Source organism: Rhincodon typus, chromosome 42, assembly GCF_021869965.1.
Source record: "Rhincodon typus isolate 14 chromosome 42, sRhiTyp1.1, whole genome shotgun sequence".
Classification (NCBI taxonomy): Eukaryota; Metazoa; Chordata; class Chondrichthyes; order Orectolobiformes; family Rhincodontidae; genus Rhincodon; species Rhincodon typus.
In genome coordinates, this window is record NC_063373.1 from 8,459,115 (window position 1) to 8,481,981 (window position 22,867).

General features: G+C 45.5%; 1 protein-coding gene across 3 annotated transcripts in view; it reads right to left on the reverse strand.

Annotated features, from left to right (window-relative positions):
• Nucleotides 1-6,497: 6,497 nt before the first annotated feature.
• The window catches only part of LOC109938405 (gastrula zinc finger protein XlCGF7.1-like), a 47,201-nt gene continuing 30,831 nt past the window's right edge, over nucleotides 6,498-22,867 (reverse strand). For 2 of the 3 annotated variants that reach the window (XM_048619317.1, XM_048619318.1), the window contains one exon: nucleotides 9,431-11,471. In XM_048619317.1, coding sequence (XP_048475274.1) covers nucleotides 10,382-11,215 — 834 coding nt within the window. In that variant the 5' untranslated portion in view covers nucleotides 11,216-11,471 and the 3' untranslated portion in view covers nucleotides 9,431-10,381. Of the gene's footprint in view, nucleotides 11,472-22,867 lie in introns of all 3 variants that reach the window. The other variant, XM_048619319.1, reaches the window with a different exon arrangement.

Genomic DNA, 22,867 nt, shown 5'->3' on the forward strand with positions numbered 1-22,867 from the left:
CTCTCAGGACATTATCCTGGACAGTGGGACTTTAGGTCAGCCCACAGCAAACGTGTCCCACCAGGCCTAAACTAAGTAAGAGAACTCATAGGCTGGTATCCAGGAGAGTGCACACCCTGGAATGTCCACTTACGTCTGCTTTGGAACAGTCAAATTGCTCGGCAATGCCCAAATCACAACCAACCAAAATAAATATCTGGTTAAATGGTCACCCGCTTCTAATGGAGTTTGATACTGGCGCAGCCATTTCAGTGATCGTAGAATCAGTCTTTAAAAAAATTCTCACTGGACTCTAACCCTTAAGTTTGCGCAAGACCTTGGATAGAATGAAAACCGGGGACCTTTACAGATTAAGGGTACAACGTCGGTTCCAGTCTCATATGAGATGAAGCTGGTTCAGTTACCACAGATTGTAGTAAAAGGCTTGGGCCCAAGCTTGAGGGGACAAAATTGGTTGAGAAAGATTCACCTAGATTGGCTCAACGTCAATGGCTGCCTGAGTGAAGCCCTAACTAAATAATCAGAAGCTTTTCAGGAAGGTTGAAGGACTACTAAAGGAGCTCAGGACACCTTGCATGTTGATCAGGAAGAACTCCATGATTCTGCAAGGCCTGCCCCTTGTCATTCACCTTACAGGCAAAAGTCAGCACTCAGGAGGCTGGAAAGCGAAGGAAATCATCTAATCAATCCAGTTTGCAGAATGGGCAGCACTGGTTGTACTGATTGTGAAACCCAGCAGCTCACAGCACCTTTGCGGGGATTTCAAACAAAGCTGGATAGATACCCAATCCCTTGCACTGAGAATTTATTCATAAAACTCTGGTGGGGCTGCCCATCATGAAGCTGGACATGATCCATGCATACTTGCAATTGCAGTTAGATAATGATTCCAAGAACTATGTTACAATTAATACGCATAAGGGCTTCTACCAATATACGAGACTGCCATTTCGGGTATCGTCAGCTGATGCAACCTTTCTGCAGACAATGAGAACATATAATAAGGTCTACCCCAGGTTGCCATTTATGTAGAAGACATGCTAATAACAGGGAAGACTAATAAGGAGCAATTAGAGAACTTGGACATAGTTCTTAGGTGTTTCTCCCAGGAGGTCATTCACCTTAGAAGGGAAAAATATGTGTTCCAGGCATTCCAAGTGAATTACCTGGGCTACAGAGTCAACAAGACCGGGTTTCACCCATTGGAAGGTAAAGTGAGCGCAATCAAAAGTGCTCTGGCTCCCAAGTCAGTACTGGAGCTTAGGTTTTTCCTTGGGTTGGTGAAAGTTTATACATAACCTGGCACCTTTGCATCAACTCTTTAAAAAATGGTCAGCCTTGGAAATGGTCGTGCAGCCAAGCCATAGCCTTCAGGGAAGTGAAGAAACAGCTATCATCATCTAAGGTGTTGGCACACCATGATCCCAAGTGAGATCTAGTGTTGACATGCGATGCCCCCCACCCCCCATAGGGCACTGGAGTAGCATCTGTTGAGAGGTGGCCCAATGGAGAGGAATGCACAACAGCGTATGCACCCAGGACTTTGGCGAATGCAGAGCATAAATATGCCCAGATAGAGAAGGAAGGTTGGCGGTGATATTGGGAGTCAGGAAATTCCACCAATAACTTTATGGACGTAAATTTGTGATAATAATGGACAACAAACCCTTGCTAGGTCTACTTAAAAAGGACAAGGCAGTGCTGCCCATAGCTTCAGGCTGTGGGCTCTAATTCTAGGTGCATACAATTACAAGTTGGAACACTGTCCGGGAGGCCAAGTGGCAAATGCTGATGCATTGAGCCACCTCCCACTGGCAGACCACCATCCACACCATTAGAAGAGTCCATGATGGTTTTCAATTTTCTGGACACCCTTCCAGTCACAGCTGACAACATCAGACTTTGTTTGCAGAAAGATCCGGTCCTGGCAAAACGAAATAGCTGATGTGATGGGAGAAGGCAAATGGCCATCACAACCTGAACTGAAACTTTTCATGGACCGGGATGGACCATATCACAGTAGAGGATGGCATATTATTACGGGGAGCAAGAGCCAGATACGGACTGAACTCTACCAGGGGTTTCCAAAATGAAGATGTTGGGGTGACAAGTTGTCTGGTGGCCAGGCTTGGATGTAGACATAGCCACGTTGGTGGGGCCGTGCCCAGAGTGCCAACAAGGACAAAACTTACTGCTAGCAGCTTCCCCACCCCCCCGTCCCCCCATTCACGGGAATGACCGGGTAAACCCTGGACATCGACAATGCTGGTCCTTTCATGGGATCAATGTGGCTTTCCATGCATAGAGTTCATTCATCAAGCAGGGGGATGGCAATAGAAAAACCGTGCGCATCTTTTGCAATACACAGACTCCTGGAAGTATTGATCACAGATACCAGGCCATCATTAATCAGCAGGGAATTTGAGTACTTCCTGAAGTTGAATGGTATTCAACAAATAAGGGCAGCTCTGTACCATCCATCATCCAATGGTCTGGCAGAAACAGCATTCCAAATTCTGAAGACAGGCTTAACGAAACAGCCTCTGGCTTCACTTGATACAAAACTATCCTGGTTCCTGTTCGAGTGTAGGACACCCCTCCTACAACAACAGAGATAGCTCCAGCAGAGTTGCGAATGGAGAGATGATTCCGCACCAGGTTAAATCTGATCTTCCCAAAGCTGGGGCGGGGGGAAATTGCATCAGGAATGCCAATGCTGGACAGAAGACTTAGCTAAATGAGAGAGACAGTTTACTTCAGGGGAGTAAGTTTGGTGTAGGAGAAAGGGAATGTATGAGTAATAGGCATGGTCAATGCGAGGTCAGGTCCAGTAACGTATAAAGTTCGGGTAGGTGCGATGGGCCTGAACAAGCATGTCGACCATAAGAAAGCTGCAAACGTGCATACAGTGCAGAAGTAAAACGTGCCTGGCTCCTCACCAGCCTTTCTGACTGTTCCTGAACCCTTGGGGTCTCCCTCTCCATCAGGCATTGAAGATCTTGGAATCTGAGATGGACACGCCGATGTTGTCGCCTCGATGCCTTTGCCACCCGAACAAGTGAATGAATTTCTCCCAAAACGCTCCGGGCGCAAAAGCGAGCAACTATGCATTACACGCCGCTCCGTATCAGAGGCAGAGTTGGAGGAAACTGACCCGGTCCTAAAATATCACAGGAAGAGTGACAAAAAAGAAATAGAACTCACCTTGGACTCAGAGGGGGCGGTATCTGTGATTGTAATGAGGTTAGCTGGGTGGATCTTGTGGAAAATAGGTTCCCTGATTGGGGCTGTTAATCTGCTCCAATCAGGGAGCCTTGGCTGACAGATATAAGCATGAATGTCAGAAGTTCTGTTCACTCTGAAAGCTGGCCCTGAGGGAGCTGGATCAGTGTCAAGGACTGTCCCCGTGTAAATAAAAGGTGACTTGGTGATGGGATATTGGCCTTTGTGAAGCTATTTCACCACCACACTTCCTGTTCCAGCTCATCCTCCAACATAGATGCTGCAACCCATTTTCCGTTCTCCCATTCTGTACAGATGAGGAGCTGTCAACAAAAACTTTTGGCAGTGATTTGCATTCTCCTACTGTTCAACCTGGAATCATAGAAGCAGGCCATTTGGCTCATCAAGTCCATACTGACACACAGAAGAGCGTTCCAACTCCTAACCCTATCCCTGTGACCCTGCATTTCCCATGGCTAATCCACCTAGCCTGCACATCCCTGGACACTACAGGCAATTTGACATGGCCAATCCACTGAACCAGCACATCTCCGACTTCTGCCTCTACCTTGGATATTCTCTGCAGTCTCCTTGTCTTTGATCCCTCCTTTTTGATTTGATACAAATGGTCCCTTGGGATCAGTTGCTGTAACTAGCTGACACTCATGGGGTCTCCCCTGCTAACATGGTAGTACTTTTAACCCTTTTTACACCTAATAGTAGTGTCCACCTAGCAATTCTGTTTTTGCTCACCATGCCATCTTTAATACATCCATCCAGCCACAACTAGATGGGTGCGTGTTCCATCAAAATTATCAACGGGTTCAAGCCTACAATGTAGGTGAAATGTCGTACGCCCCAGAACATTGCCAGTAAGTGCCTTTTGCACGCCATTTACCCCTTCTCCACTAGTGTGAGCCACATCTGACCATGTACCTCTTGCAACAAAGCTGAAATTGTGCAATATGTTGCAGCCATTTCCAGGAAAATGGTTTGACTGGGTTTGGGGTTTTTAGGGCAGGAATATTCACAAGCCCTGTTTCAAAGCTTTTATTGCCTGCCTGTGATCTGGCTTCCATTCCCATTGAGCATTTTTCTTCAATGGCATCATTAGTGGTGCCTACTTTATGGCAAAACCATCAACGTGGTCTCTACAATGCCCAATCAGGCCTAAAAATGACCTTAATCCCTTCACATCTGTGGGGATGGGAAATCTGGCTGCAGTTTCAAATTGTTGCTGATCTCCATTTTTCCTCCCTCTGGGTCACTCACTTCCTGCTACATTATCTGAGCCTTTTTCAGGTTCACCTCCAATTCAAACTCCTTCTGTAGTTGCAACAACTCATTCAGGAGCTGGTGATACTCCTCTATAATTCTGGTTTGCAAAAGCAGATTATCTACATACTGTATCAGACAGTCTGGCCTAGGGAAATCTCACAACCCACTGCTCAATCATTGATAAGGAGTTGAGAAATCCTTAGGGAATGCTGTCCATATATATTTCTTGAAGGTAAATGCAAATTTATACCAGCACTGCACGGTCAAGGGAATTGATCAAAATCCATTACAAATCTCCAACGCCGTAAACCATTATGCATGTTCACTCTGTTTAATCATAATTTCAGGGCTAGTAGTTGCCATTAGGCTGTTACCTTGTTTAGTGCCTGATAATCAATCAGTAATCACCAACTTTCATCCAGTTTCTTTACTGAACGGATAGGTGAATTATTCATGGAGGCCACTCACCTCAACACCCTTTGTTCTACCAGGCTTTGCACCACCTTTTCTGTTTCATCTTCAGCTTGGTTGGGGATTCCAGGAATGCACACTGCTTTTGCAGCTAGGCCTTGCATACATACCTCTCCTTACATCTGTCCACAGTCAATGCTTATGTTTGACAAACACCTCCTGGTTTTACCCAATTATTCCTTGTTTTGTCGGGTCCTCTCTCATGTTGATAAGATCGATCCACATTTCTCCCACCATACACACTCTCTCCTTACACTGTCCTACTGGGATTTCATCCAAAATCTGCTGCTTACTCATCCCTGGCAGTTGCCATATTGTACAATTCACCAGAGCAAAGCACAGTCCTTTTAAGACCTATAATCACTTCGCTAGATATGCACTTGATTCATTGAAAGAATTACTAATACCACAGGATGCATCATTTCTACCTTCCCTATTTGTATATTTAGGGGGCAGATCACTTGTCCTATTTGGGAATGTCCCATAAATTCACTTAAGATTATCTTCATTTCTACTTTCCAATCTTCAGTATTTACGATGGAGGTGTTCAGGGTGGTCTGGCATTCCCCTGTGTCCCACAAGAAAATGTTACAGCAGCCTCCTACCTGACCATCCACTAAAGGTCACCGCAGTCCCATTGCATTTTGCAACACACAGCCATATTGGAGAGGCCTGGGATCGTCTTTGCAGTTTGATATTGGGCTACAACCCCCTTGTTGCCTCAGTTGGCTGCACATTGTTGTGTGGAGTGGGTGGTGGTCCTGCATTTGAACCCTCTGGGGGTTTGGGCAATCTCTACCATAATGCTGTTCCCCACCCCAGTTCAAGCAGTTCCAGGAGCCTCCAGGGTTCCTACCAATTCCTCCAGGCACAAGTGCAGCACTTTGTTCCGCCCTAACGTTTGACAGAGCGGTGATGGCCCTCTTGGGACTAGTTCCATTCCTTCATTGATCTCTGAGGCACCATCCATCCTCCCTGTGGCCTTAGCTCCCCTCATCTCTTTTTATTAACCATTTTTCCTCAATACTCATGCCTCAGTGCGTGTATCATCAGAGGGATGCCAACATATCGCACACCTTTTTGCCTGCTCAGTCCCACTGATTGCACGTTTGGTCACCCAAATCTGTCTGTCCAGTCCTAGGCCTTGGACGCTGTGGAACAATGGCCACAGGTTTGCAGCAAACGCAGTTGGGTGGCTTTCCCTTTCTTTGGTTACACTTAAATCAAAGCCCCCACCAGGTCTGCTGTACTGGCTTCCATGGTACTGCTTCCTTTAGTTCCTCTAACATTCCTCTTCCCACATTCTGTGGCTCAGGCAAAGCTGTATATATAAATACACACGCACACGCACGCGCACACACATATTGGGGTTGAGACACATTATCTTCTTCTCCCATATATCGCTCTCGGTTTCTGCATAGCTTGAACTAATAGAGTTGCTTAGTGCTCTTTAACCAATGTAACAAGTAAAGCACAAATCACTTTGGTTTCAATCAACGTTTATGAGTTAAGAATTAATACAGGTTTAACACTAGAATAAAAAGCAAAGCATAAATGACACACGAAATAAAATTGCAGAAAACAGTAAATTGCCTGCTGTGAGCTTTCAATTTCAATCCTATCAAATGAAGCAAATCACATCAACAAATCATCTTTCGTTATTTTTGATCATAGTGTCAAATGGTTGGAAGGAATCAGCTTTTCCCTCATGTGGAGAACAGAAACTCTCAAGGTTAGTTCAGAGCTTCTTCCGCCCCAGGTCCATTCTGAGTTACATTTATACAGACTCACTCACTCACCAAACAGAACTGACACTCTCACCATGCCCCCTCCCCACCCCAAACTCCCATAAATAACATTGAGGTCACGGATTACCGGGCAGCAACAACCCTTATGCTATTGTGCTCTTCAGGCACTTGCCCAACTCTATGACAGGCCCCTTGAAGCCAAATAGCCAGCGTCAAGGAGCTAACTCCCCTGCAACCAGCTCGCTGGGGTGAAACGTGACTCGGGAGGCCGACTCATTAAAACATGGGTGTCGAAGCTGAGCATTCGGCCCAAGGAGTCTGCTCCACTATTCAGTGAGACCATGGCTGATTGGATCATCCTCAACTCCTTCCTCCCTTCTCCACCATAATCTGTGATTCCTCTTCCTGATTAAAAGTTTGTCTCTCTCAGCCTGAAATACACTTAATACTCTGGCCTTGCCGGCCCTCTGCGGTAAACAGTTTCACTCATTCACTCACTCAGTGATTTCCCCCCCCACCATGTGACTGCCATTCATTGTCCAGGAGTGTACCTCAGGGATCTTCATGGTTAATGCAACAGGGACTGTTCATTTAAGAGTAAAACAACTTTGAGGAAACAATAATGGGGGAAAAAAGACACACACAGTCAGAACAATTGCTGGCGAGGTGACATACACAAAGAAAGATCTTTGGGAATGCTGCTTACGCGCTCTAGGCCTGCAACTCCAATCTGGACAAATAACGCGTCTCAAAAACAAGAAATTGCCTTTCATTACTTTCGTTAGTAATATCAAATGTATGGGTAGAATCAGCTTATCACGATTCTGGGGAACAGAAAGTCCAGTGGTTAGTTCAGAACTTCTCCTCCCCAGGTCCGTTCTAACAAGCTGTGTCTATCTGAGTTACATTCATACAGACTCACTCCCTCATTGACCAGGTTTGACTGAACAACAACAATTTACATTTCCACAGAGATCTTCACGTAATAAAAAGTGTCCCAGGAGATACTGGAGGACATATTAGATCAGACCATGAAAATCTTGGACAAAGAAGTGGGTTAGAAGGACTGTTAAAAAGGAGCTAAGTGAATTAGAAAAGATGGAGAGGTTTGAAGAGGAAATCCCAGAACTTAGGCTCCAGGCAGCTGAAGGTATAGTCACGAATGGAGGCATACTTCAAATCAGGGATGAAAGGCATCCAGTAATGGTGCTCCACGTATGTGGCCCTTATGGTCCATGTTCAAGGTCCAAATCTGAATGTTAGGACCACTTTGAGCTGGTCCCAGAGAAACACAAACTCCAAGGAAACATATACTGTAAGATCTGTGTTTATTGGTATTACAAAAAGTGAGGACCAGTTGGACTCAAACAAAGAAAACAAAACAGCAACAGGCCATTCTGCCCACCAAACCTCTGCCGACACAATGCCTTCCAGAAACTACAAACCTGTTGCCTCTATGCAGTCTGTATCCCTCTATGCCCTGCCTATTCATATTTCTGTCAAAATATCAGTCATTGACACTGACCTGTAAAAGAATTAAAATGCTCCAGATTTCAGTGATACAATGAGAATGTGCTTTGATATTTAAAAACAAAAGAGAAATAAGGAATTCTGGTTCTTCTCCGCAGAATGGTCTTTTCTGAGAGGCTCTCTTTTATCTTTGCGCTGGCATGGTGGCTCAGTGGTTAGCACTGTTGCCTCACAGCACCAGGGTCCTGGGTTCGATTCCACGCTCGGGCGACTGTCTGTGTGGAGTTTGCACATTCTCGCTGTGTCTGCATGGGTTTCCTCCCACAATCCAAAAATGTGCAGGTTAGGGTGGATTGGCCATGCTAAATTGCCCATAGTGTTCAGGGATGTGTAGATTAGGCAGGGTTGTAGGAGGATGGGATCTGGGCGGGATGCTCTGAGGTTCGGTGTGGACTGGTTGGGCCAAAGGGCCTGTTTCCACAGTGTAGGGGTTCTACGATCTTTATCCTGGTTCTCATCAGGTGAACCCCTCCCTCCAGCCAGTCACAGCTCATGTGAGTAATTCTCACCTCACTATATCATATGATGGCCTGTGCATTCACCATGATTCTATTCTCGTCTCAAGGCTGCTACACCTTGTTGCCATTTATTTCCCTGACGTCCATGTGTTAGCCTTCATAAACCCCTCCACGTTTTTGTTAACTTTTGGCTGCAGTACATTTTTGCAAACTTGAGAAACTCCCAGCTTGCCCTGACCTTAGCACGTTTTCTTTACAGTTCCTCACTTCCCGCTCCAATATACAAAAGTGAGTTTCTAATTAAGTTAGGTGTAAGCAGTGAACCATCAAGTGAAATGGTAACTTTCATCCTTTTAAGTGACCTAATAATCTTCTAGCAAGCCAAAAGGCTCTCATGGTGCAGAGCAACTGTCCCTACCTTGAACCCAGAAGATCAGCATTGAAATCCTGCTTGTCCAGAGGGCAGAGAATCCCCACAGTGTGGAAACAGGTCCATACTGCCCCTCCGAAGTGCATCCAACCCTGACTCATTACCCTACGCCTGCATTTCCGCATGTCTAACCCACCTAACCTAGACATTCCTGGACACTACAGGCAATTTAGCATGGCCAGTCCACCTCAGCTCCACATCTTTGGACTGTGGGAGGAAACCAGAGCACCCAGAGGAAATCCACGCAGACATGGGGGGAGAATGTGCAAACTCCACACAGATAGCTGCCCGAGGGTGAAATCGAACCCAGGTCCCTGGCGCTGTGAGACAGCAGTGCTAACCACTGAGCCACCACGCCGCATGTTAGGATGCGTCCAAACAGGTTGACTAAAGAGGAAATAATTATTTTACAGCACAAAACCAGTGAAAAGCGAGCAGGCCCTCAGGATGTGAGAATGGACAAAGGACATGCATTTGGTGTGTCACTATTTGAAAAGGAAACTTTATCAAACCCCAATTTCCAGCCCAAATCTTCCCTGTTACTTTTACCAGGTGTGTCCTGTGTGGTTCCAGCAGAGATAGAGATTAAACACTGTTCTACCTGTACCAGTATGGGGACAGACTCAGCAAGCAGGGAACAGGGCAGTATGTCACGAGATGGAGGTAATGGTCCAGGCATTCCCTAGGCTTGGGGGGTTAAAGCTTGAGCAGTGGGATTACACTGAGTGAAATTCACACGTCCCTGTGGCAGCGTCACATCTTTGTTCCTGCCCTGCTGCAGACCAGCACGGTGGGATATCAGTGACCAGCGTGAACCATGGGAGAGTGTTTGGGACACATTCCATACACACTTCAGAACTAACCCACACATTCGCTCCTGGATGTGATTAAAAGTGGCGATGCCCTCTGATCCATTCCCCACAGACTGTGAACTCGCTGGTGTCTCACTAGGCCAGTTCGAAACCAGTCTCACAGTGAGAACATTTCAATAGTTTCTTCTTGGTGTGAAAACGTTGATGGGATATCAGGTCCCCGGACATTTTAAAACATTTCCTGCAGTCCAGGCATTTAAAGGGTTTCCCGTCGACAGGAGCTTGCTGGTGTCTCAGGAAAGTCTGTTTGCTTCTAAAGCTCTTCTCACACTGAAAACATTCAAAGTGTCTCACAACATTGTGAACACTCCGGTGTGACTGCGGGGAGGAAGCGCTGGAAAAGCTGCTCCCACACTCGGAGCAGCTGAGTGGTCATTCCCCAGTGTGAAGTCGCTGGTGTCTCAGCAGGTGACCCGACCTCTTGAACCCAGTCCCACAGTGAGAACACCTGAACGGTTTGTCCTCGGTGTGAACACGTTGGTGGCACATCAGGTCCCCGGACCTTTTGTAGCACTTCCCACAGTCCTGGCATTTGAAAGGTCTCTCTTCACTGTGAACCCTCTGGTGTGTCAGCAGATGGGTCGACTGAATAAATCCCTTCCCACACACCAAGCAACTGAACGGTCTCTTCTCGAGGTGAATGAGCTGATGGAGCTGAAGACCGTTGCTGCTTTTAAAGCTCTTCTCGCAACTTGAGAACGTAAAAGGTCTCTCCTTTGTGTGGACTTGCTGGTGTTTGAGCAGGTGAGACGATCGAATGAATGTCATCCCACACTTGCTGCAGGCAAACGGCCTCTCCCCAGTGTGAACCCGCCGATGTCTGTACAGGTGAGATGACTGCTTGAACCGAATCCCACAGTGAGAGCAGCTGAATGGTCTCTCGCTGGTGTGAACGGCTTTGTGGGATGCCAGTAACCTTGAACTTTTAAACTTCTTCCCGCAGTCCGTGCATTTGAAAGGTCTCTCGTCAGAGTGAACTTGCTGATGTGAGAGAAGTTTGAATGAGGAAGTGAATCCCTTTGCACACACTGAGCAGGTGAACGGTTTCTCACCAGTATGGTTGTGTCGATGAACCTTCAGAGCAGACGGGGATCGGAATCCCTTCCCACAATCCTCACGTTCCAACGGTTTCTCCATGGTACGGCTGTCCTTGTGAATCCACAGGTTGGAAGAATGGCTGAAGACTGGTACACAATGAAAACACATACAGCTTGTTCTTGCTGTGAACAGTGTGATTTCTCTTCCCAGTCTGCGTAACTCGTTAAAACTCTTTCCTTAGTCAGTTCACTGGAACACACTCTCTCAATGGTGTGCCTGTGTGAGTCTGTGTCTGTGTCTTTCCAGTTAGGTTTCAAACATCAGTCTTTCTTTCAGATAAAATAGACAAACCTTTCTCCTTCCACATTCAAAAGCCGATGAGATTCAAATACTTCTCTGATGGAAATCCTTCACTCCAAATAGCCTGTAAAAGGAGTTGACAAATTTCATCACTGTCAGAACTGGATAGAAATTCAGAGAATTCCAGTTTCTTCTCTTTTCTTTCCCCCCCTTGTTCTCCCAAAGCCGTAAATCCCTGACCCACTCTCCCTCCCTGCGCTGAAATCATGGGGAAGTGCTGGGTGGATTCCTGAGCAGTAGGGGAAGCAAGGTTTGTGGGGAAAATGCAGAAAAGTGGATAAGAGGATTTTCAGCTCAGCCATGATCCCATTGAATGGCAGAGCAGGCAGGAGGGGCAAAACAGCAGTTCCAATTTCTTACAGTCTTATATAGTCTAATTCTCACCAAATCCATTTTGACAAATTCGTATAGCCAGACATAGCAAAATAATTCACTTCAGTCATAACTGATGACAAAACTTTAATCTAAAATACCCTGACTGACCGTGCAGAAGAGCAGATGTCAGTCTGTTGTTCTGAACTGACTGTGAAGGGAGATTCTCCAAACCTCCCTATTTCATTTCTGGTTTTGTCCCTTCTGAATGCAATTTTGATTTCATGGTTTACTGAGATGAAAGTTTAAAAAGAAATACATAAATCATTGAAGAAGACCGGACTTATTCAGAGAGTGGTTAATAAAGGTCTCAGCGATATTTTGTAGCTGGGATCGTGGATGCAGACGTTGGTTAGCTCGCTGAGCCTGTGGTGTGCAGATGTTTCATTACCATTCTCGGCAACATCATCAGCGCAACCTCTAATTGAGGGGTTGGTGTTCTGCTCCATTCAGACATGATTTTCTGGTGTGGTGGGTCTTGTCACTTCCAGTTCTGATTTTTTTTAAAATCACTTCTGCAAGCCCGTTTCTCAACACGGGACTCCATTAATAAACACATAGGAACAGACCCCGTATACAGATCGCTGTTAAAACAACAGAACTGGAAGAAACAAGACCCACCACACCAGAAGATCGTATAAATTTGGAAGGGAGCAGAATATCAATGCTTCGATTAGAGGTCGCAACGATGATGTTGCCTAGAATGGTAACAAAACGTCTGCACATCACAGAATAATAGGCTGAGAGAGAGAACGAACAACTGGCTAATAAAGCAGGTAGCATCTGGGCTTTAGAAGTTGAGGTACAGAGTTCAGGTGCAGCAGTGTGATGCAAAACTTGTTAAACAAGACTGGTTTAACCACAGCTAGAGTATCCACATCTGGGCACTACCCTTTATGAAAGAGGCACGGAAAACAAAAACTGCTGGAGGTCACAGTGGGTCAGGCAGCATTCATACGTAGCAAACTAACGTTTCACGTCTAGATAACTCTTCATCTTGATAGTTCAGATTGAGTACTTGGGAACATCCTTTCTCCCCCAGCACTCCAACCATCCACCTTTGTGTCCCCACCCCAACTATTGCATAAATGCTGCCCCCTCCACATCAGCTCTGAAGAAGTCTTCAAGACTCGAAACGTTAGATTGCTCTCTCTCCCTGGATGCTGCCTGGCCCTCGGTGCTCTCCAACAGTTTTTGTTTTCAGTACAAATTCCAATGTTAAAGGCACTGCAGGCACGATTCATGAGAATGATGAAAAGGGGAGATTTCTGAAGAAGGGTCCCGACCCGAAATGTCAGCTTCCCTGCTCCTCTGATGCTGCCTGGCCTTCTGTGTTCCTCCAGCTCCACACGGTGTTATCTCTGGCTCCAGCATCGGCAGTTCCTGCTATCTCAAAGGGAAGGGGAACTTCTGTTTTGTAGCTAGAGGTTAGGGCCACACTCCAGCAAGCGTTGGCAGGAGATTTGATCAAGGTGTTCAACAACCATGCAGCAGCTAGACAGAGCAGATCAGGCTAAACTATTCCCATTGGTAGAAAGGATCATGGTTTACTGGTTGGTAAAAGAAACAACAGTGACAGAACGAAATGTCAATTTTCACACAGCAAGTGGCTCAGGTCTGGAGCACATTGCTTGTACATGTCATAGAGGTAGACCTGATTGTGGCTTCTGAAAGAGAATTGGATCATGATCTACAGAGGAAGTGTTTAACAAAGTGTCAGGGAGATTGGTACCAGGTGAATTGTACTTGCAAGCAGCCAACACAGACATGACAGGACGAATGGCCTCAGTCTGTGTGGTAAACAACTGGAACGACATCAGATTCAATTGAATGCAGAAATGTGAGCTTGTGGGATTTTATAAATTGACAACGTTCTATGTACAAAACACAGTACAGGTTTAGAAGGTGCAGAGAAACAGAATAGTAAGGAATGCAAGATTCAAGCTGACCAAAGGGTCCTGACCCGAAACGTCAACTTGCCTGCTCCTCTGATGCTGCCTGGCCTGCTGTGTTCCTCCAGCTCCACACTGCGTTATCTCTGACTCCAGCACTGGCAGTTCTTACTATTTCATCCTATTACTTACCAATTTTGAGACTCCAGGATCAGTTACTCTAACACCTTATTCAGCAATAGGAACTGAACAGATTCTCTGTTCTCTACTGTATCTTGTACTGATGCATCAATCACAGCAAACATGCAAGTCCTGTGTATCCACAGTCACTTATACAAGGTCAGCTGCTGAGTGGATCCTTGGGTGCCCTGAGCTTGATCTCTGGTGTCTCAAGTCCCGACTGCCCCTTTACATCAGTATTCCCTCACTTTTCTACACTGTAGTGATCCAGCTCTGGCCCCTGACTCTTCTTTGCCTTCTCTGCTGGGGGCTGGCAGGAAGGAAGGAAAAGGCTGCTGGAATTTCTCTAACCTGTGATTTACAAGGACATGCTCCCTGCTTAGAGAAATTCCAGCAGTTACTCTCCTTCAGTTATTTTCCCATTGAGGTGATACTCTCCTGTCTGCTGTTAGTTCTGTTATTTCTGACAGTTTCACAATCATAGAGCGAAACATCACACGTCAGAATCTAATCCATACTCTCACTCATTCTGACTGAAGTTTATATTGTGGTTAATGATCAGTTTCGAATTTCCAATGAGGTGACTGTGCAATGGAATGTCTTATCAGTGTTGCCATGGCAACCTGCCTGCAAGTAACAGCTTGTTTGAGTTTCTAACTCAGACTGAACTTGTCTTTACATTAATTCACATCGTGTCAGAACATTTCCCCTCGATGCCTCCCGGCCACGTGACAAGAGGTTCAAATACACAATTTTCCATTTTTACACAGAGTGGTGCATGTGAGGAATGAACTTCCGAAGAAAGTGGTAGATGTGGGTACAGTTACTATGTTTAAAAGACATTGAGATAAGTTACATGAATGAGAAATGTTTGGAGGGATATGGGCCAAGCGCAGGCAGGTGGGACAAGTTTAAGTTTGGGATTATTGCTAGCGTGGACTGGTTGGTCCGAAGGGTCTGCTTCCGTGCTGTATGACTCTATAAATCTTTCAGTTTGCAGGTCAAATTTTAAATGCTGTTTAAACCCATCAGTCTATGTTTTTTTTGTAAAATGAACTTGTCAGTATTGAGTTAGGCTGTGCTCAGAGTACTGCACATTTTACACAGCAATGATGTCAGGGCCTTGGAGAGGGTGAAGCCAAGACTCACTGAGATACCACCCTCTGATGAAAGGCCTCAGCACAATTAGAAAGAGCACCTTCAGCAAACAGACTGTAGCAGTTCTGGAAGGTGAAACCGTCCCTACAGATAAGGTTGTAATGGCAGGAGATTTTAATTTTCAAAACACGGACTGGGAATGCCAGTGTATTAACGGCTTCGATGGAAAGGGATTTGTTAAGTGTGTACAAGAAAATTGTTTTTGTTCAGTATGTGGATGTACCTCAGAGGCATGTACAGCCAGAGAAACTGACCCTCCAGTCTGACTGTATGGCATGGACGAGTCAGAGTCATAGAGATATACAGCATGGAAACAGACCCTTCGGTCCAACTCATCCATGCTGACCAGATATTCGAAATAAATCTAGTCCCATTTGCCAGCATTTGGCCCATATCTCTTCAAACCCTTCCTATTCATATACTCAAGACAGATGCCTTTTAAATGTTGTCATTTTACCAGCCTCTGCCACATCCTTTGGCAGCTCATTCCATCCACAAAACCACCCTCTGTGTGAAAAAGTTGCCCCTTTGGTCCTTTTAAATCTTTCCCCCTCTCACACCTACGCCCTCTAGTTTTGGACTCCCCCAACCAGGGTAAAAAACCTTGCCTATTTACCCTATCCATTGTCCCTCATGATTTTATAAACCTCGATAAGGTCACCATCAGCCTCCGACACTACAGAGAAAATAGCCCCAGTCTATTCAGCCTCTCCCTACACCTCAAAACCTCCAAACCTGACAATATCGTTGTAAGTCTTTTCTGAACCTTTTCAAGTTTCACAGTGTCCTTACTAGAACAGGAAGACCAGAATTGCACTCAGTATTCCAAAAGTGGCCTAACCAATGTCCTGTACACGCACAACATGACCTCCCAACTCTTGTACTCAATGCACTGACCAATAAAGGCAAGCATACCAAAACGCCATCTTCACTATCCTTTCCACCTCGGACTCCACTTTCACGAACCTGCACTCCAAGGTCTCTTTGTTCAGCAACACTCCCCAGGACCTGACCATTAAAAGTGTACAAGTCCTGCCCTGATTTGCCTTTCCAAAATGCAACACCTCCCATTTATCTAAATTAAACTCCATCTGCCTCTCCTCGGCCAACTGGCTCATTTGATCAACATCCTGTTGTACTCCGAGGTAACCTTCTTCGCTGTCCGCCACACCTCCAATTTTGTTGTAATCTGCAAACTAACTAACCATACCTCCCACGTTCACATCCAAATCATTTATATAAATGATGAAAAAAGCAGTAGATCCTGCAGTGATGCTTGTGGACAGTAAGGACTGCAGATGCTGGAAGCTAAAGTCAATAAATGTGGAGCTGGAAAAGCACAGCTGGTCAGAAGGCATGCGAGGAGCAGGAAAGTCAACGTTTCAGGCCAAAACCCTTTGTCAGGACTGATCCATGTGGCACACCGCTGGTCACAGGCGTCCAGTCCGTAAAGAAACCCTCCACCATCACCTTCTGTCTTCTACCTTCAAGCCAGTTCTGTATAAAAATGGCTAGTTCTCCTGTGTTCCATCTGATCTAATCTTGCTAGCCAGTCTACCATGAACAACTTTGTCAAACACCTTACTGAAGTCTGTAGAGATCACATCCACTGCTCTGCCCTCAATCTTCTTTGAGCTTTTTGAAGAAGTAATAATCAGGTTAGTGAGAATGATATCCCACACACAAAGCTATGTTGACTATCTCTAAATCAGTCCTTGCCTTTCCAAATACATGTAAATCATGTCCCTCAGGATTCCCTCCAACTACTTGCCAACCACCGATGTCAGGCTCCCCAGTCTGTAGTTCCCTGGCTTTTCCTTACTACCTTTCTTAAATAGTGGCACCACATTAGCCAACCTCGAGTCTTCCTGCACCTCATCTGTAATTATCAATGATACAAATACCTCGACAAGGGGCCCAGCCAATCACTTCCCTAGCTTCCCACAAAGTTTTAGGGCACACCTGATCAGGTCCCGGGGATTTATCCACTTTTATGCATTTTGAAACATCCAGCACCTCATCCTCTGTCACTATTAATTTCCCCATGTTCTATATCTTCCATATCCTTCTCCACAGTAAACACTGATGCAAAATACTCACTTAGTATCTCCACCATCTCCTGCAGTTACACACATAGCTCAGCCTTGCTGATCTTTAAGGGGGCCTATTCTCTCCCTAGTTATCCTTTTGTCCTTAATGTGTTTGTAGAATCCCTTTGGATTCTCCTTAACCCTATTTGTCAAAGCTATTTCATGTCCCATTTTTGCCCTCCTGATTTCTCTCTTAAGTATACTCCTACTGCCTTTATACTCTTCTCGGGATCCACCTCGATCTTTGCTGTCCATACCTGACACATGTTTCCTTCTTATTCTTGACCAAAACCTCAATTTCTCTAGTCATTCAGCATTCCCTACACCTACCAGCCTTGCCCTTCACCCTAACAGGAACATACTGTCTCTAGACTCTTGTTTTTACAGGCTTCCCTTTTTCTAACCGTCCCTTTTTCATCCATCCACCCCGAATCAACTTTTGAATGTTCTTGCCTAATACCGTCAAAATTGACCTTCCTCCCATTTAGAACTTTAATTTTTAGATCCGGTCTATCCTTTTCCATCATTATTTTACAGCCGTTAGGGCTGCCCAAGACAGTACTGCAAAAATGGCCAATGAAAACTCCAACAAGCTTTGCATGTTTAACAGGAATTAGAGAGCGTGGGAAAGGCTTGTGTCCTTAGCACTTAAAACAATAGCTGTCTGTTTCCTTTCAGTAAGATTGGATGCGCAACATTCTTTGCTATCCTAAAGATAAGAACTTATTTTTATACCAATTAGTTGTTTCTTTTAAGATTTTTCTAGTCAGTCAGTTGTAATACTACAGGTAGATTTTAATTAAGATTCTTCAAGTTAATCATAGACAAAATTTCCTAATAAATTATAGATTTAACACACACACACACTAGAAAGAATGGCTTACAAATTCAGACACCTTTCAAAGGTTATAGTTGTATCTGCTTCCATCACTTTCTTTGGCAGCTAATTCCGTACACACACACAACACTCTGCATGAAAAAGTTGCCCCTTAGGTCCCTTTTATATCTTTCCCCTCGCACCTTAAACTTATGCCCTCTGGTTTTGGACTCCCCTACCCTGGGAAAAAGTATCACAGTATCTATGCCCCTCATGACTTTATAAACTTCTAATAAAGGTCACCCCTCAGCCTCCAATGCTCTGGGGAAAATAGCCCTAGCCTATTCAACGTCTCCCTATCACTCAAACCTTCTAGTCCCAGCAACATCCTGGCAAATCTTTTCTGCACCCTTTCACGTTTTAGAACATGGACAGACCACAAAGACATGGGAGAGGACCCAAAACTGAACCATTTACGCCTGCTGAATGACAAACGTTGGCGAATGAACTAAGAAGGAGTGATGATACTGCACCTTATTGGGAGAAATTAGATGAATTGTGCGCCTCAGCTAATCTGGCTAATGATGATATTGCTGAGGACAAAATGCCCAAAAGTGTATGGTAGAAGCTGCCAGTGAAACAAGGACCATCTCTATTCCCCCAGATGACAGCTGACCAGTGATACCAGGCGTTTAAAAATAATTGCACGGCCACACGAAGTAGGGGTCAAGCTAACTGGACTAAAATAATCTTGTTGACTCAGGGACCCATGGGATTAAAAAATAGAGGATTTTGCAGAGAGGACGTTTAGGGCATAGAAAGGACCATGGGGGATTAATGAACCCCAATTGTGATGATGAAATATTTTCAAAGATTTTAAAAAATGGCATGGGACCCCATTTAACTTAAGTTACAAGTGAGAGACACCCAGTGAGAGATAATTATAAATCAAATTTTAAACTGGGCTATGAGAGCTGAGGCAAACTCAAAACCAGGGCAACACGGTTAAAGTAGCCACAATGCAGGGGAAGTAAAACAGACCTGGGATGTTACAAGTGTGGGCAGGAAGGGATACATAGCCATGGAATGCAGGCAGAAAACAGGGGAGGATAGATGTTGAAACTACTGAAAGCCAGGGCTTTCTAGGAAGGATTGGTGGGTGAAAGGGGGAGGTAAGGAAGGACAGGGAACCCAGTACCAAGCATTTTGGAGCCGAACCCCTCAGGCAGGGACCCTGGTGATGGTGCCCGCAACATCAGGCTCAACTCCACCCTTATTGGGGGCACCAGTGCAATCATGTAGGTCTTGGTGGAAGACCTGAAAAGGCTGCTATTTCAATGACAGATAGTGAGGAGGGGGACAGTAGGGGGAGTGTGGGGTGGGGGTGGTGCACAGGGACCCGAGAATATTTATTAATATGCTGTTCGGGGGGCCAGCAGTGCACGATGTTTATTGATCACCTATATTGATCACCAACATAAATTTGCCCCTCACCCTCTCAGCCACTAAAATTAGTGAAGCTGGAGGAGGAACCAAGGATGCGAGATTAAGTGACCGTGTCCTGTTGCAGTTTGCCAACGTGACAAAATGTATCCAGAAACTGAGGAAGGGACCATTCTGGGAGTTGACCTTTCAGAACAATTAGGAGCAATTATCGAAGGAGACTCAAACCATGGCCAGGACATGGAAAGGAAGAAAAGGATATGTTGTATCTACAGAATAGCTACATAGCTACATAGCAGGTAGATTGGGACAGTCAGGGAGTCTGGGGAGTTACAGCGAGGTCCCACTCAGTGGTGTCGGCAACTGCTAAACAGGAAAGCAGGTTACTATCTGCAGACCCTGTAAAGATCAAGGGCCGTTCACACCCACATAAACAGCACCTCAAAGCTGAAGCTGAGGAAGCAACAATTGTGATAGTAGAAGAGTTTAGATAAGCAGCGAAAGACCAACAGTATCCTGTACTAATTCACCTCTTTAGCCAGTTAGGAAGCAGATGGTTCATCCAGCCTCATTATACCTCCCTCAATAAATGTCATTAAGGAGTATCTTATAGTGGCCAATCCAACCATTATATTTAATGGATTGAAATAGTGACAGGATATATTCTCAGTCCTTGATATTGTGAATGGTTTCTGGACCATACCTGTGGAACTAGAATCCCAGAATAAGCTGGCATTTACTGTCCGAGGAATACAGTACACATGGACCCAGTTACAACAAGGATTCCACAATAGTTCAGCCATATTTCATTGATGTAGTTAGTATTTTCAGCTTTGACAAGGTCAATTTGACTATCTTGCAGCACGTAGGTGATGTCCTGATCGCCCCAATTGGCAAAGAAGAACACGCCCTGATATTAAATAGCATATTCAGTCAAGGCAGGCAGGGTGTAAAATTAACACACGTAAAGTGCAATTGGGAGGACAGGAAGTAACTTATCTGGGACATCAAATTAGGAAAGAGGAAAAAACCATCCTGGGGGAACGAACGACAGCGATTTTAAAGCTATCATAAAGGGGGTAAGGAAAGCTTTAGAGGAATTTTGTGGAGAATTATTCAGATTTGGCAGAACCATTACAAGTCTTGATAAGGTGGGGTGGGGTGGGAACCGTCAAGGGAAAGAAATAGATTGGGACCCTCAGAGGGAGGAAGTTTTTGCGAGATTAAAGTAAACCTTGGCGTCTGACCCAGCATTAGGGCGGCCAGACGGGTCTAAACCTTTTCATATTTTCTGCGATAGTGAGAATGGATATTGTACAGTAGCAATGTGTCAAAGGCACTGTGATAGTGAGAGGCTGGTAGCGTATTGTTCTGCTGAGAGAGGATTGGTGGTGGCCAGTCCTCACTGTTGTTGCACAATGGTGAGCACATGGACAGTTGAAGCGTCCAATGTCCCATTACTCTGATATGACAACTTGTCCCGCATGCACCCCACAGTTTGGTGACTCCATTAGAATCAGGAAAAGAAAAGGCAGCATCGGATAGTCATACAGCGAAATGGGAACCTGCGTTACTCCCTGCAGATAAACACACACAAGTAGATGAAGATAATTTAGCAAATCCGCCAGGACTGACGGTGAAGGAAGGAAGGAAACAAACATGCGTGAGAGAGAAAAGCTGACGATGGACAGAGTGGCGAGATTGCTGAGCAACCATTAAAAGGAGACACGGCGTTGGGAGTTATTTGTAGAAGGATCGAGGAGAAACACAATGCTGGAACACCCAGCAATGGCTTAGGCAGTGGTAAATGTAGAAGGAAATTTGAGGGCAGGACAGCAGAATCTTGGGAGGTACTGAGCCCAAGTAGCAGAATTAAAAGTCCTGACTGAAGCATTGAAACTAGCCAGGGGCAAGAGAAGAAATATCAGTAGGTGTGCCTTTGCTATAGTTCATGACTATATGTTAGCCTGGGCTTGGCGAGGGTATGTCACCTCATCTGGGGTCCACATGAAGAACAGCTTAAAGAGTTGGTGGAAGCAGCTAAATTGCCCAGTGAAGTAGCACTAATTAAGATCAGTGCCCATAGCAATTAGAGACAGTGCGACAATAGGGCAACGAGTACGCAGATAAAGGCAGCTAAAATGCTCACCGAAATTGCACAGACATTTGAGGAAGTGGCAAATGGCAGCAGTTATAGAAGCCAAGAGGGGAAAGGTTAAAGATACTCTGACAAACAGCCCCACAAAGAAGAGAAACAGGAACGGGAAAAGGGTGGGGCAATGAGAGGGCATGAGGTTCTTTCTTTCCCAAAAGGTGAAAAGTCTGATTCTAGGGGGCGTGCATTTAAGGTGAGCGGGAGGAAAAGTTGAAAGGAGATGCGAGGGGCAGGTTTTTTTAAACACAGGTAGGAGTCTGGAACATGCTGGTGGTGGAGGCAGATATGATAGGGGAATTTAAGCGACTTTTAGATAAGCACATGAACACGCAAGGAATGGAGAGTTATGGACCAAAAGCGGGTAGAAGGGATTAGCTTAATTTGACGTCACATTCAGCACAACATCGTGGGCCGAAGGGCCCGTTCCTGTGCCACACTGTTCTATGTTCCACGACAGAATGTGGACGAAGTGGGATTAGGCTGTGGTATTACACGGCATGAGACAAACATCATTTAAAACAAATCATGGTCTGAATGACATGTTGTTGGTAGTGGCCTGGAATAGGGAGAGATTCTGCAAAATTATGTCAGAGGTGTGCAGTTTGTGCACAGTGTGAGCCGGGGGAAGCAATCAAGATTAAAAATTGAGCCACCAGCCGACACCCAGGGTCCCAGTTGCAGACGGATTTTACAGGACCCCTACCCAATCCCAGGGAAAGAAAATACTGCGTGGCCTCAATAGACAGGTTTACTGAGCGGGTGGAAGCATTCCCCAGCACGGATTGCTCAGCAGGAACAGTTTGGTGGATGAGGGTGGCGTGGTGGCTCAGTGGTTCGCACTGCTGCCTCACGGCGACAGGGACCCAGGTTCGATCCCACCCTCAGGCAACTGTCTGTGTGGAGTTTGCACGTTCTCCCGGTGTCTGCATGGGTTTCCTCTGGGTGCTCCGGTTTCCTCCCACAGTCCAAAGGTGTGCTGGTTAGGTGAATTGGCCATGCTAAATTGCCCCGTAGTGTTCAGGGGTGTTTAGGTTAGGTGGGTTAGACATGGGAAATGCAGGGGAATGGGTTTGGTTGGGATGCTTTTCGGAAGGGCAGTGTGGACTTGTTGGGCCAAATGGCCTGTTTCTACACTGTAGGGATTCTATGAAGAGATTATACCAAGATGGCGCTACGCCTGCAGATAAAACGTGTCCCTTGGACAGGATCTACAGGGAGAGTAATTAAGCAGATATGTGTCCTGTTAGGTAATAAACAGAAAATCCATCTCCTATACCACCCCCAAATTTCAAGTGTGGTAGAACAAATGAGCTGAACACTGGAAGCTAGTCTGACTAAGGCTCTGACGGAGAC